The 11,613-nt window shown below is 44.5% G+C and overlaps 1 protein-coding gene across 1 annotated transcript in view; it reads right to left on the reverse strand.

The window, feature by feature from the left end:
• LOC124024855 (serine/threonine-protein kinase Nek11-like) overlaps positions 1-11,087 on the reverse strand; it is a 34,726-nt gene extending 23,639 nt beyond the window's left edge. The window contains exons 1-2 of the mRNA XM_046338625.1: positions 11,037-11,087; positions 6,402-6,498 (exon numbers count right to left, since the gene is read on the reverse strand). Of these exons, the coding sequence (XP_046194581.1) occupies positions 6,402-6,498; positions 11,037-11,079 (140 nt within the window). The 5' untranslated portion in view covers positions 11,080-11,087. The remainder of the gene's footprint in view (positions 1-6,401; positions 6,499-11,036) is intronic.
• Positions 11,088-11,613: the final 526 nt, after the last annotated feature.

Here is an 11,613-nt window from a genome sequence, read left to right on the forward strand (position 1 = left end):
ATCACTTCACTTATCCCAAACTCCAAACCCATCACTTCACTTAGCCCAAACTCCAAACCCATCACTTCACTTAGCCCAAACTCCAAACCCATCACTTCACTTAGCCCAAACTCCAAACCCATCACTTCACTTAGCCCAAACTCCAAACCCATCACTTCATTTAGCCCAAACTCCAAACCCATCACTTCACTTAGCCCAAACTCCAAACCCATCACTTCATTTAGCCCAAACTCCAAACCCATCACTTCACTTAGCCCAAACTCCAAACCCATCACTTCACTTTTCCCAAACTCCAAACCCATCACTTCACTTAGCCCAAACTCCAAACCCATCACTTCATTTAGCCCAAACTCCAAACCCATCACTTCACTTAGCCCAAACCCATCACTTCACTTAGCCCAAACCCATCACTTCACTTAACCCAAACCCATCACTTCACTTAGCCCAAACTCCAAACCCATCACTTCACTTAGCCCAAACTCCAAACCCATCACTTCACTTATCCCAAACTCCAAACCCATCACTTCACTTAGCCCAAACTCCAAACCCATCACTTCATTTAGCCCAAACTCCAAACCCATCACTTCACTTAGCCCAAACCCATCACTTCACTTAGCCCAAACTCCAAACCCATCACTTCACTTAGCCCAAACCCATCACTTCACTTAGCCCAAACCCATCACTTCACTTAGCCCAAACTCCAAACCCATCACTTCACTTATCCCAAACTCCAAACACATCACTTCACTTAGCCCAAACTCCTAACCCATCACTTCACTTAGCCCAAACTCCAAACCCATCACTTCATTTAGCCCAAACTCCAAACCCATCACTTCACTTAGCCCAAACTCCAAACGCATCACTTCACTTAGCCCAAACTCCAAACCCATCACTTCACTTAACCCAAACCCATCACTTCACTTAACCCAAACCCATCACTTCACTTAGCCCAAACCCATCACTTCACTTAACCCAAACCCATCACTTCACTTAGCCCAAACGCCAAACCCATCACTTCACTTATCCCAAACTCCAAACCCATCACTTCACTTAGCCCAAACTCCAAACCCATCACTTCACTTAGCCCAAACCCATCACTTCACTTACAGTTACGTATTTATTCTGTCTGTCTGTCTGTCTGTCTGTCTGTCTGTCTGTCTGTCTGTCTGTCTGTCTGTCTGTCTGTCTGTCTGTCTGTCTGTCTGTCTGTCTGTCTGTCTGTCAAACCCATCACTTCACTTAGCCCAAACTCCAAACCCATCACTTCCCTTAACCCAAACTCCAAACCCATCACTTCACTTAGCCCAAACTCCAAACCCATCACTTCACTTAGCCCAAACTCCAAACCCATCACTTCACTTAGCCCAAACTCCAAACCCATCACTTCACTTAGCCCAAACTCTAAACCCATCACTTCATTTAGCCCAAACTCCAAACCCATCACTTCACTTAGCCCAAACCCATCACTTCACTTAAACCAAACCCATCACTTCACTTAGCCCAAACTCCAAACCCATCACTTCACTTATTAACCCAAACCCATCACTTCACTTAGCCCAAACTCCAAACCCATCACTTCACTTAGCCCAAACTCCAAACCCATCACTTCACTTATCCCAAACTCCAAACCCATCACTTCACTTAGCCCAAACTCCAAACCCATCACTTCATTTAGCCCAAACTCCAAACCCATCACTTCACTTAGCCCAAACCCATCACTTCACTTAGCCCAAACCCATCACTTCACTTAACCCAAACCCATCACTTCACTTAGCCCAAACTCCAAACCCATCACTTCACTTAGCCCAAACTCCAAACCCATCACTTCACTTATCCCAAACTCCAAACCCATCACTTCACTTAGCCCAAACTCCAAACCCATCACTTCATTTAGCCCAAACTCCAAACCCATCACTTCACTTAGCCCAAACTCCAAACCCATCACTTCACTTATCCCAAACTCCAAACACATCACTTCACTTAGCCCAAACTCCAAACCCATCACTTCACTTAGCCCAAACTCCAAACCCATCACTTCATTTAGCCCAAACTCCAAACCCATCACTTCACTTAGCCCAAACTCCAAACCCATCACTTCACTTAGCCCAAACTCCAAACCCATCACTTCACTTAACCCAAACCCATCACTTCACTTAACCCAAACCCATCACTTCACTTAGCCCAAACTCCAAACCCATCACTTCACTTAGCCCAAACCCATCACTTCACTTAACCCAAACCCATCACTTCACTTAGCCCAAACTCCAAACCCATCACTTCACTTAGCCCAAACTCCAAACCCATCACTTCACTTAGCCCAAACCCATCACTTCACTTAACCCAAACCCATCACTTCACTTAGCCCAAACTCCAAACCCATCACTTCACTTAGCCCAAACTCCAAACCCATCACTTCACTTAGCCCAAACTCCAAACCCATCACTTCACTTAGCCCAAACTCTAAACCCATCACTTCATTTAGCCCAAACTCCAAACCCATCACTTCACTTAGCCCAAACCCATCACTTCACTTAAACCAAACCCATCACTTCACTTAGCCCAAACTCCAAACCCATCACTTCACTTATTAACCCAAACCCATCACTTCACTTAGCCCAAACTCCAAACCCATCACTTCACTTAGCCCAAACTCCAAACCCATCACTTCACTTATCCCAAACTCCAAACCCATCACTTCACTTAGCCCAAACTCCAAACCCATCACTTCATTTAGCCCAAACTCCAAACCCATCACTTCACTTAGCCCATACCCATCACTTCACTTAGCCCAAACCCATCACTTCACTTAACCCAAACCCATCACTTCACTTAGCCCAAACTCCAAACCCATCACTTCACTTAGCCCAAACTCCAAACCCATCACTTCACTTATCCCAAACTCCAAACCCATCACTTCACTTAGCCCAAACTCCAAACCCATCACTTCATTTAGCCCAAACTCCAAACCCATCACTTCACTTAGCCCAAACTCCAAACCCATCACTTCACTTATCCCAAACCCAAACACATCACTTCACTTAGCCCAAACTCCAAACCCATCACTTCACTTAGCCCAAACTCCAAACCCATCACTTCATTTAGCCCAAACTCCAAACCCATCACTTCACTTAGCCCAAACTCCAAACCCATCACTTCACTTAGCCCAAACTCCAAACCCATCACTTCACTTAACCCAAACCCATCACTTCACTTAACCCAAACCCATCACTTCACTTAGCCCAAACTCCAAACCCATCACTTCACTTATCCCAAACTCCAAACCCATCACTTCACTTAGCCCAAACCCATCACTTCACTTAGCCCAAACTCCAAACCCATCACTTCACTTAGCCCAAACTCCAAACCCATCACTTCACTTAGCCCAAACCCATCACTTCACTTAGCCCAAACTCCAAACCCATCACTTCACTTAGCCCAAACCCATCACTTCACTTAGCCCAAACTCCAAACCCATCACTTCACTTAGCCCAAACTCCAAACCCATCACTTCACTTAACCCAAACCCATCACTTCACTTAGCCCAAACTCCAAACCCATCACTTCACTTATCCCAAACTCCAAACCCATCAAACAAACCCATCACTTCACCCAAACCCATCACTTCACTTATCCCAAACTCCAAACCCATCACTTCACTTATCCCAAACTCCAAACCCATCACTTCACTTATCCCAAACTCCAAACCCATCACTTCACTTAGCCCAAACTCCAAACCCATCACTTCACTTAGCCCAAACTCCAAACCCATCACTTCACTTAGCCCAAACCCATCACTTCACTTAGCCCAAACTCCAAACCCATCACTTCACTTAGCCCAAACTCCAAACCCATCACTTCACTTAGCCCAAACTCCAAACCCATCACTTCACTTAGCCCAAACTCCAAACCCATCACTTCACTTAGCCCAAACTCCAAACCCATCACTTCACTTAGCCCAAACCCATCACTTCACTTAGCCCAAACTCCAAACCCATCACTTCACTTAGCCCAAACTCCAAACCCATCACTTCACTTAGCCCAAAAAATACTTAACTTCACTTACAGTTACGTATTTATTCTGTCTGTCTGTCTGTCTGTCTGTCTGTCTGTCTGTCTGTCTGTCTGTCTGTCTGTCTGTCTGTCTGTCTGTCTGTCTGTCTGTCTGTCTGTCTGTCTGTCTGTCTGTCTGTCAAACCCATCACTTCACTTAACCCAAACTCCAAACCCATCACTTCACTTAGCCCAAACTCCAAACCCATCACTTCACTTAGCAAAAACTCCAAACCCATCACTTCACTTAGCCCAAACTCCAAACCCATCACTTCACTTAGCCCAAACTCCAAACCCATCACTTCACTTAGCCCAAACTCCAAACCCATCACTTCACTTAGCCCAAACTCCAAACCCATCACTTCATTTAGCCCAAACTCCAAACCCATCACTTCACTTAGCCCAAACCCATCCATCAAACCCATCACTTCACTTAGCCCAAACTCCAAACCCATCACTTCACTTATTAACCCAAACCCATCACTTCACTTAACCCAAACTCCAAACCCATCACTTCACTTAGCCCAAACTCCAAACCCATCACTTCACTTATCCCAAACTCCAAACCCATCACTTCACTTAGCCCAAACTCCAAACCCATCACTTCATTTAGCCCAAACTCCAAACCCATCACTTCACTTAGCCCAAACCCATCACTTCACTTAACCCAAACCCATCACTTCACTTAACCCAAACCCATCACTTCACTTAGCCCAAACTCCAAACCCATCACTTCACTTAGCCCAAACTCCAAACCCATCACTTCACTTATCCCAAACTCCAAACCCATCACTTCACTTAGCCCAAACTCCAAACCCATCACTTCATTTAGCCCAAACTCCAAACCCATCACTTCACTTAGCCCAAACTCCAAACCCATCACTTCACTTATCCCAAACCCAAACCCATCACTTCACTTAGCCCAAACTCCAAACCCATCACTTCACTTAGCCCAAACTCCAAACCCATCACTTCATTTAGCCCAAACTCCAAACCCATCACTTCACTTAGCCCAAACTCCAAACCCATCACTTCACTTAGCCCAAACTCCAAACCCATCACTTCACTTAACCCAAACCCATCACTTCACTTAACTCCAAACCCATCACTTCACTTAGCCCAAACTCCAAACCCATCACTTCACTTAGCCCAAACCCATCACTTCACTTAACCCAAACCCATCACTTCACTTAGCCCAAACTCCAAACCCATCACTTCACTTAGCCCAAACTCCAAACCCATCACTTCACTTAGCCCAAACCCATCACTTCACTTAACCCAAACCCATCACTTCACTTAGCCCAAACTCCAAACCCATCACTTCACTTAGCCCAAACCCATCACTTCACTTAACCCAAACCCATCACTTCACTTAGCCCAAACTCCAAACCCATCACTTCACTTATCCCAAACTCCAAACCCATCACTTCACTTAGCCCAAACCCATCACTTCACTTAGCCCAAACTCCAAACCCATCACTTCACTTAGCCCAAACTCCAAACCCATCACTTCACTTAGCCCAAACCCATCACTTCACTTAGCCCAAACTCCAAACCCATCACTTCACTTAGCCCAAACTCCAAACCCATCACTTCACTTAGCCCAAACTCCAAACCCATCACTTCACTTAGCCCAAAAAATACTTAACTTCACTTACAGTTACGTATTTAGTCTGTCTGTCTGTCTGTCTGTCTGTCTGTCTGTCTGTCTGTCTGTCTGTCTGTCTGTCTGTCTGTCTGTCTGTCTGTCTGTCTGTCTGTCTGTCTGTCTGTCTGTCTGTCTGTCTGTCTGTCTGTCTGTCTGTCTGTCTGTCTGTCTGTCTGTCTGTCTGTCTGTCTGTCTGTCTGTCTGTAGTCCAGAGAGCTGTCTGTACAGGAGAGTAGTGTCGAGGTGAGGTTTGGGCCCCTGGGCCAGCAGCACCGTCAGGCCCTGCCACTCCCCTTCTCACCCAATCACACATCCACCTCACTGGGCAGACAGCAGAGGGATGGGCCCCTCTCCCACAGCGACACCAGGCTGATGTGATATCCATATTGATGTGCACCACAGATCGATGGATAGGACAACAAGAGGGTGGATGGATAGAGAGGCCTCATTTAAAACTTCAATGCCGAGTGTATTGAACATTTTAAAGTTTGCTGTTGCCAGTATGTGCAGGGATGGAAATGAAGTTAGCCCGCTCTTTAGCTGAAGTGAATATACAGTGTTGTAGTTTCTGATCACAAGTTAGGCTTTTCACGAGATAATTAACATAATTGTTCAGAGTTAATAAATACTTTAGAGTTTATCGTCATTTAAAGAAAACAAATCAAATGTGAAGTCAGGTGAAAGGAGAGGTTCTCATACTCACTCAGTCATGCGCTGAATCCTTGTCTCAGCCATGGTGCTGTTGATGACTGGAGGCCCCATGGGTACCCACTGGCCCTCTTCTGGCACTGCTTCAGCCACTGTAGAGGAAATTGTGATTATTGGGGACACGCATGGGCAATTCATTCATTAAAAATACAGCTAAATGTAAGGCTAAAACTGATATTTTCATATTTACATGATTTCATAATTTTGTAAGCAATCTTCTGATCTTTTTTAATATACTCAAATTTAGTATAAAATCAAAGCAAATTCTCCTTGGTCTGTGACAATCACTTCCTACGTGACAAAATATAGAAACAAAACAACAATGATCTCTGTTAGTTCAAGAGTATCCATCACAACCTCGCATCCCCCCACACACACCACATCTGTTCTCAACGACTGTGGGGTTGTGATGGTATCTCTGCCCTTGTCTATCTAATCACAGTAAATCACGCTGTGTGTCATCTTGTCTCCACTCAGATGAAATACTGCCAGAGTGCAGGGAGAGTTGTTGGTGCCATTGCCATTTAGCTTGGGTTGTTTTGAGTTATTAAAAAGTATATTTATGTAAAGAGAGCAGAGGAAGTATATCCAAATCTTTTATTTGGTGTCATCAATTACACATCCACCCACCCACAGAGAGAGAGAGAGAGAGAGAGAGAGAGAGAGAGAGAGAGAGAGAGAGAGAGAGAGAGAGAGAGAGAGAGAGAGAGAGAGAGAGAGAGAGAGAGAGAGAGAGAGAGAGAGAGAGAGAGAGAGAGAGAGAGAGAGAGAGAGAGAGAGAGAGAGAGAGAGATAGAGAGAGATAGAGAGAGATAGAGAGAGAGAGAGAGAGAGAGAGAGAGAGAGAGAGAGAGAGAGAGAGAGAGAGAGAGAGAGAGAGAGAGAGAGAGAGAGAAAGAGAGAGAGAGAGAGAGAGAGAGGACAGAGAGAAAGAGACTGTTCTGTAGATGTCCCAGCCAGCGTCTTTAACCTAAAACAGAGTGATGGGTGAGAGAAGAAGACATCAACATAACACATGGTCACTTTTAGAGAAATACACAACTCATTTACATTCAGGTAAAGTAATAACTTGATTTATTTAGCATTTTGTTTCATTGTTTGAACTGGAAAAACAGGAAACGGTCCTGGCACACTTCCGGTCAGATGCAAATGTATTTTAATAGTAGCTGAGCTTTCGTTCAGTCGAGATTCATCTGTGCAAGCCTCCAGCACCTTCACTAATCAGTTTTGGGTGTGTGGTTATTCTCTTCCTTATGTACATGAAAGTTTGAAATCGTTGTCACCAAGGCAGCACTTACTGCGGCACTTCCACAGTGGGTTGGAAGAAAGTTTCTTATTGTCTGTTTCCAGACTTATCTAGGCCAATATTAAATAAAAGCAGCTGCTGAGAGTAGAGCTTCACCACAGGTGAGCAGGCAGAGTGGCGATGTCTAGGAGCTGCCAGTATCTGACATGAGGTACCACGGTTCACTGGGCCAGCTAAGAGTGTGTGTGTGTGTGTGTGTGTGTGTGTGTGTGTGTGTGTGTGTGTGTGTGTGTGTGTGTGTGTGTGTGTGTGTGTGTGTGTGTGTGTGTGTGTGTGTGTGTGTGTGTGTGTGTGTGTGTGTGTGTGTGTGTGTGTGTGTGTGTGTGTGTGTGTGTGTGTGTGTGTGTGTGTGTGTGTGTGTGTGTGTGTGTGTGTATGTGTACGTTGTGAGTGACACGGGCGATGGAGTGTGTGTGCGTGTGTGTGAATCGGAGTAAGTCATTATTTGTAAGAAGAGAGAAATACGTGAGATGGATAGAATACATGGATAAACATGCATTCCTTTCCATTCTCTGTGGATTAAACAGGCATTCCTTTCCATTCTCTGTGGATTAAACATGCATTCCTTTCCATTCTCTGTGGATTAAACAGGCATTCCTTTCCATTCTCTGTGGATTAAACAGGCATTCCTTTCCATTCTCTGTGGATTAAACAGGCATTCCTTTCCATTCTCTGTGGATTAAACAGGCATTCCTTTCCATTCTCTGTGGATTAAACAGGCATTCCATTCTCTTTCCATTCTTTCCTGTGGATTAAACATGCATTCCTTTCCATTCTCTGTGGATTAAACAGGCATTCCTTTCCATTCTCTGTGGATTAAACAGGCATTCCTTTCCATTCTCTGTGGATTAAACAGGCATTCCTTTCCATTCTCTGTGGATTAAACAGGCATTCCTTTCCATTCTCTGTGGATTAAACAGGCATTCCTTTCCATTCTCTGTGGATTAAACAGGCATTCCTTTCCATTCTCTGTGGATTAAACAGGCATTCCTTTCCATTCTCTGTGGATTAAACATGCATTCCTTTCCATTCTCTGTTTCCATTTCTCTGTGGATTAAACATGCATTCCTTTCCATTCTCTGTGGATTAAACAGGCATTCCTTTCCATTCTCTGTGGATTAAACAGGCATTCCTTTCCATTCTCTGTGGATTAAACAGGCATTCCTTTCCATTCTCTGTGGATTAAACAGGCATTCCTTTCCATTCTCTGTGGATTAAACAGGCATTCCTTTCCATTCTCTGTGGATTAAACAGGCATTCCTTTCCATTCTCTGTGGATTAAACATGCATTCCTTTCCATTCTCTGTGGATTAAACAGGCATTCCTTTCCATTCTCTGTGGATTAAACAGGCATTCCTTTCCATTCTCTGTGGATTAAACAGGCATTCCTTTCCATTCTCTGTGGATTAAACAGGCATTCCTTTCCATTCTCTGTGGATTAAACAGGCATTCCTTTCCATTCTCTGTGGATTAAACATGCATTCCTTTCCATTCTCTGTGGATTCCATTCCTTTCATTCTCTGTGGATTAAACAGGCATTCCTTTCCATTCTCTGTGGATTAAACAGGCATTCCTTTCCATTCTCTGTGGATTAAACAGGCATTCCTTTCCATTCTCTGTGGATTAAACAGGCATTCCTTTCCATTCTCTGTGGATTAAACATGCATTCCTTTCCATTCTCTGTGGATTAAACAGGCATTCCTTTCCATTCTCTGTGGATTAAACATGCATTCCTTTCCATTCTCTGTGGATTAAACATGCATTCCTTTCCATTCTCTGTGGATTAAACAGGCATTCCTTTCCATTCTCTGTGGATTAAACATGCATTCCTTTCCATTCTCTGTGGATTAAACAGGCATTCCTTTCCATTCTCTGTGGATTAAACAGGCATTCCTTTCCATTCTCTGTGGATGAAACAGGCATTCCTTCCTTTCCTTTCTATTCCACCAGACCACTGTTGCTCTCCACTCCCTTCCCTGTAAACATCATGGAGGGATACATAGAGCATAGGGCTTCAGCACAACCTGTTAGAGAGAACACCCACCTGTCAGAGCCCAAAATATGCAAACGAACACATCAACCTAAGAGGACAGCAACAGTTAAGCAATAAGGCCAGAGGGGTGTGGTATATGGCCAATATACTATGGCTAAGGGCTGTTCTTACACACGACGCAAAGCAGAGTGCCTGGACACAGCCCTTAACCGTGGTATATTGGCCATATACCACAATCCCCCAAGGTGCCTTATTGCTATAAACTGGTTACCAATGTAATTAGAGCAGTAAAAATAAATGTTTTGTCATATCCGTGGTATAATATTCACCATTAGAATATCAACTGAGTACAGCTGAATATACTGGAATTTTTGCTTGTTTTTAGCTAGTTTTCCTAGTGCTTGGACACACAGGAGTAACTAGTCTGTCTGTTATTAGTGACAGAACAGACAGTAATCTAGTGCTTGGACACACAGGAGTAACTAGTCTGTCTGTTATTAGTGACAGAACAGACAGTAATCTAGTGCTTGGACACACAGGAGTAACTAGTCTGTCTGTAATCTAGTGCTTGGACACACAGGAGTAACTAGTCTGTCTGTTATTAGTGACAGAACAGACCGTAATCTAGTGCTTGGACACACAGGAGTAACTAGTCTGTCTGTTATTAGTGACAGAACAGACAGTAATCTAGTGCTTGGACACACAGGAGTAACTAGTCTCTCTGTTGTTAGTGACAGAACAGACAGTAATCTAGTGCTTGGACACACAGGAGTAACGTGAGCAATTTCTTCAAATATCAAATGGAGAACTTGAAAATAGAGGAAAAATAAGTGCTTTTTTAACTTGTTTAGAAAGAAGGGACCTTGACAGGAAATGCATTGAATGGTGTTGTGGTGAACATGCTGGACGGTGAGAGAGGAGGATTTACACCTACCTATAGAACACACAACATCAACGTGTTCAACATGTCAGGAGGAAGAACCCTAATAAGGTATAGAGAGGATGTAATGCAGGGAAAACATCCCAGCCCTATCCAGACATCCATACGAAGGTAAGCACATCTGATATAGCTACTCTAGCACCGGTAAACAGCAGCACAGTGAAAGACCTGATCAATGCTCCAACCAGACAGGCTCTCAGCCCACCACAGGCCTTCCAGTACAGTTAATGTAGGAGTGTGTTCACGGTGTGGAAACACATCAATATCCTTAACATCGGTAGGCTGCAGCTACATCAATGACCACTGCAGAGCACTTGTAACCTGGTTTCTCACTTCTCTGCTACCATTAGGACAAGTCCATCGACCCCCTGCGTGGTGTGTTCTAACTCACCACTGAGCTCTCCTTCCAGAACCTGCTCCATGTGTCTCATCATGGCCTCCAGGTCGCTGTCCTGAGGAACAACAAAGGTCAGAGTTCACAGTTAACGTTTGTTATATTTACAGCTGTTTAACTTGTCATTTTGATGTAAATGACAGGGTCAAACGGTTATCATAATACACGTGCTGGAGTATCCTGAGTATGTTTCACCGGTATAAAACAAACCTAGAGAATCATTTGAGCAGGTGTCCAAGCAGTCCAACTACACACAGAGAGGTAGTGGATCTCAGGAGATGGAGGTCAGTGAGCTGAGCCGTACAACAACAACAAGCACACAGCAGCTCTCTCAGGGATTCCCCGACCCTGTCAGATATGTCAGGTAGGGGTTCCGATCCCTTCCCCCTACAGACAGCAACAGCCAATCACACTGTCTGTATAGACCCCACATCCCAGAATCCCCCTCTCTCCGTGGCCCCCAGGGCACCACACCAACACAGCACCGCTGCTGAGGAGAAATGCAAACATCAGCCATGAGACATCTTTCAGCTGTCCGATTGTCAGAAGGAGCTCCTCTCCGTGGCGTCACATG

The sequence above is a fragment of the Oncorhynchus gorbuscha genome, unplaced genomic scaffold (assembly GCF_021184085.1).
Source record: "Oncorhynchus gorbuscha isolate QuinsamMale2020 ecotype Even-year unplaced genomic scaffold, OgorEven_v1.0 Un_scaffold_2047, whole genome shotgun sequence".
NCBI classification, from domain to species: Eukaryota; Metazoa; Chordata; class Actinopteri; order Salmoniformes; family Salmonidae; genus Oncorhynchus; species Oncorhynchus gorbuscha.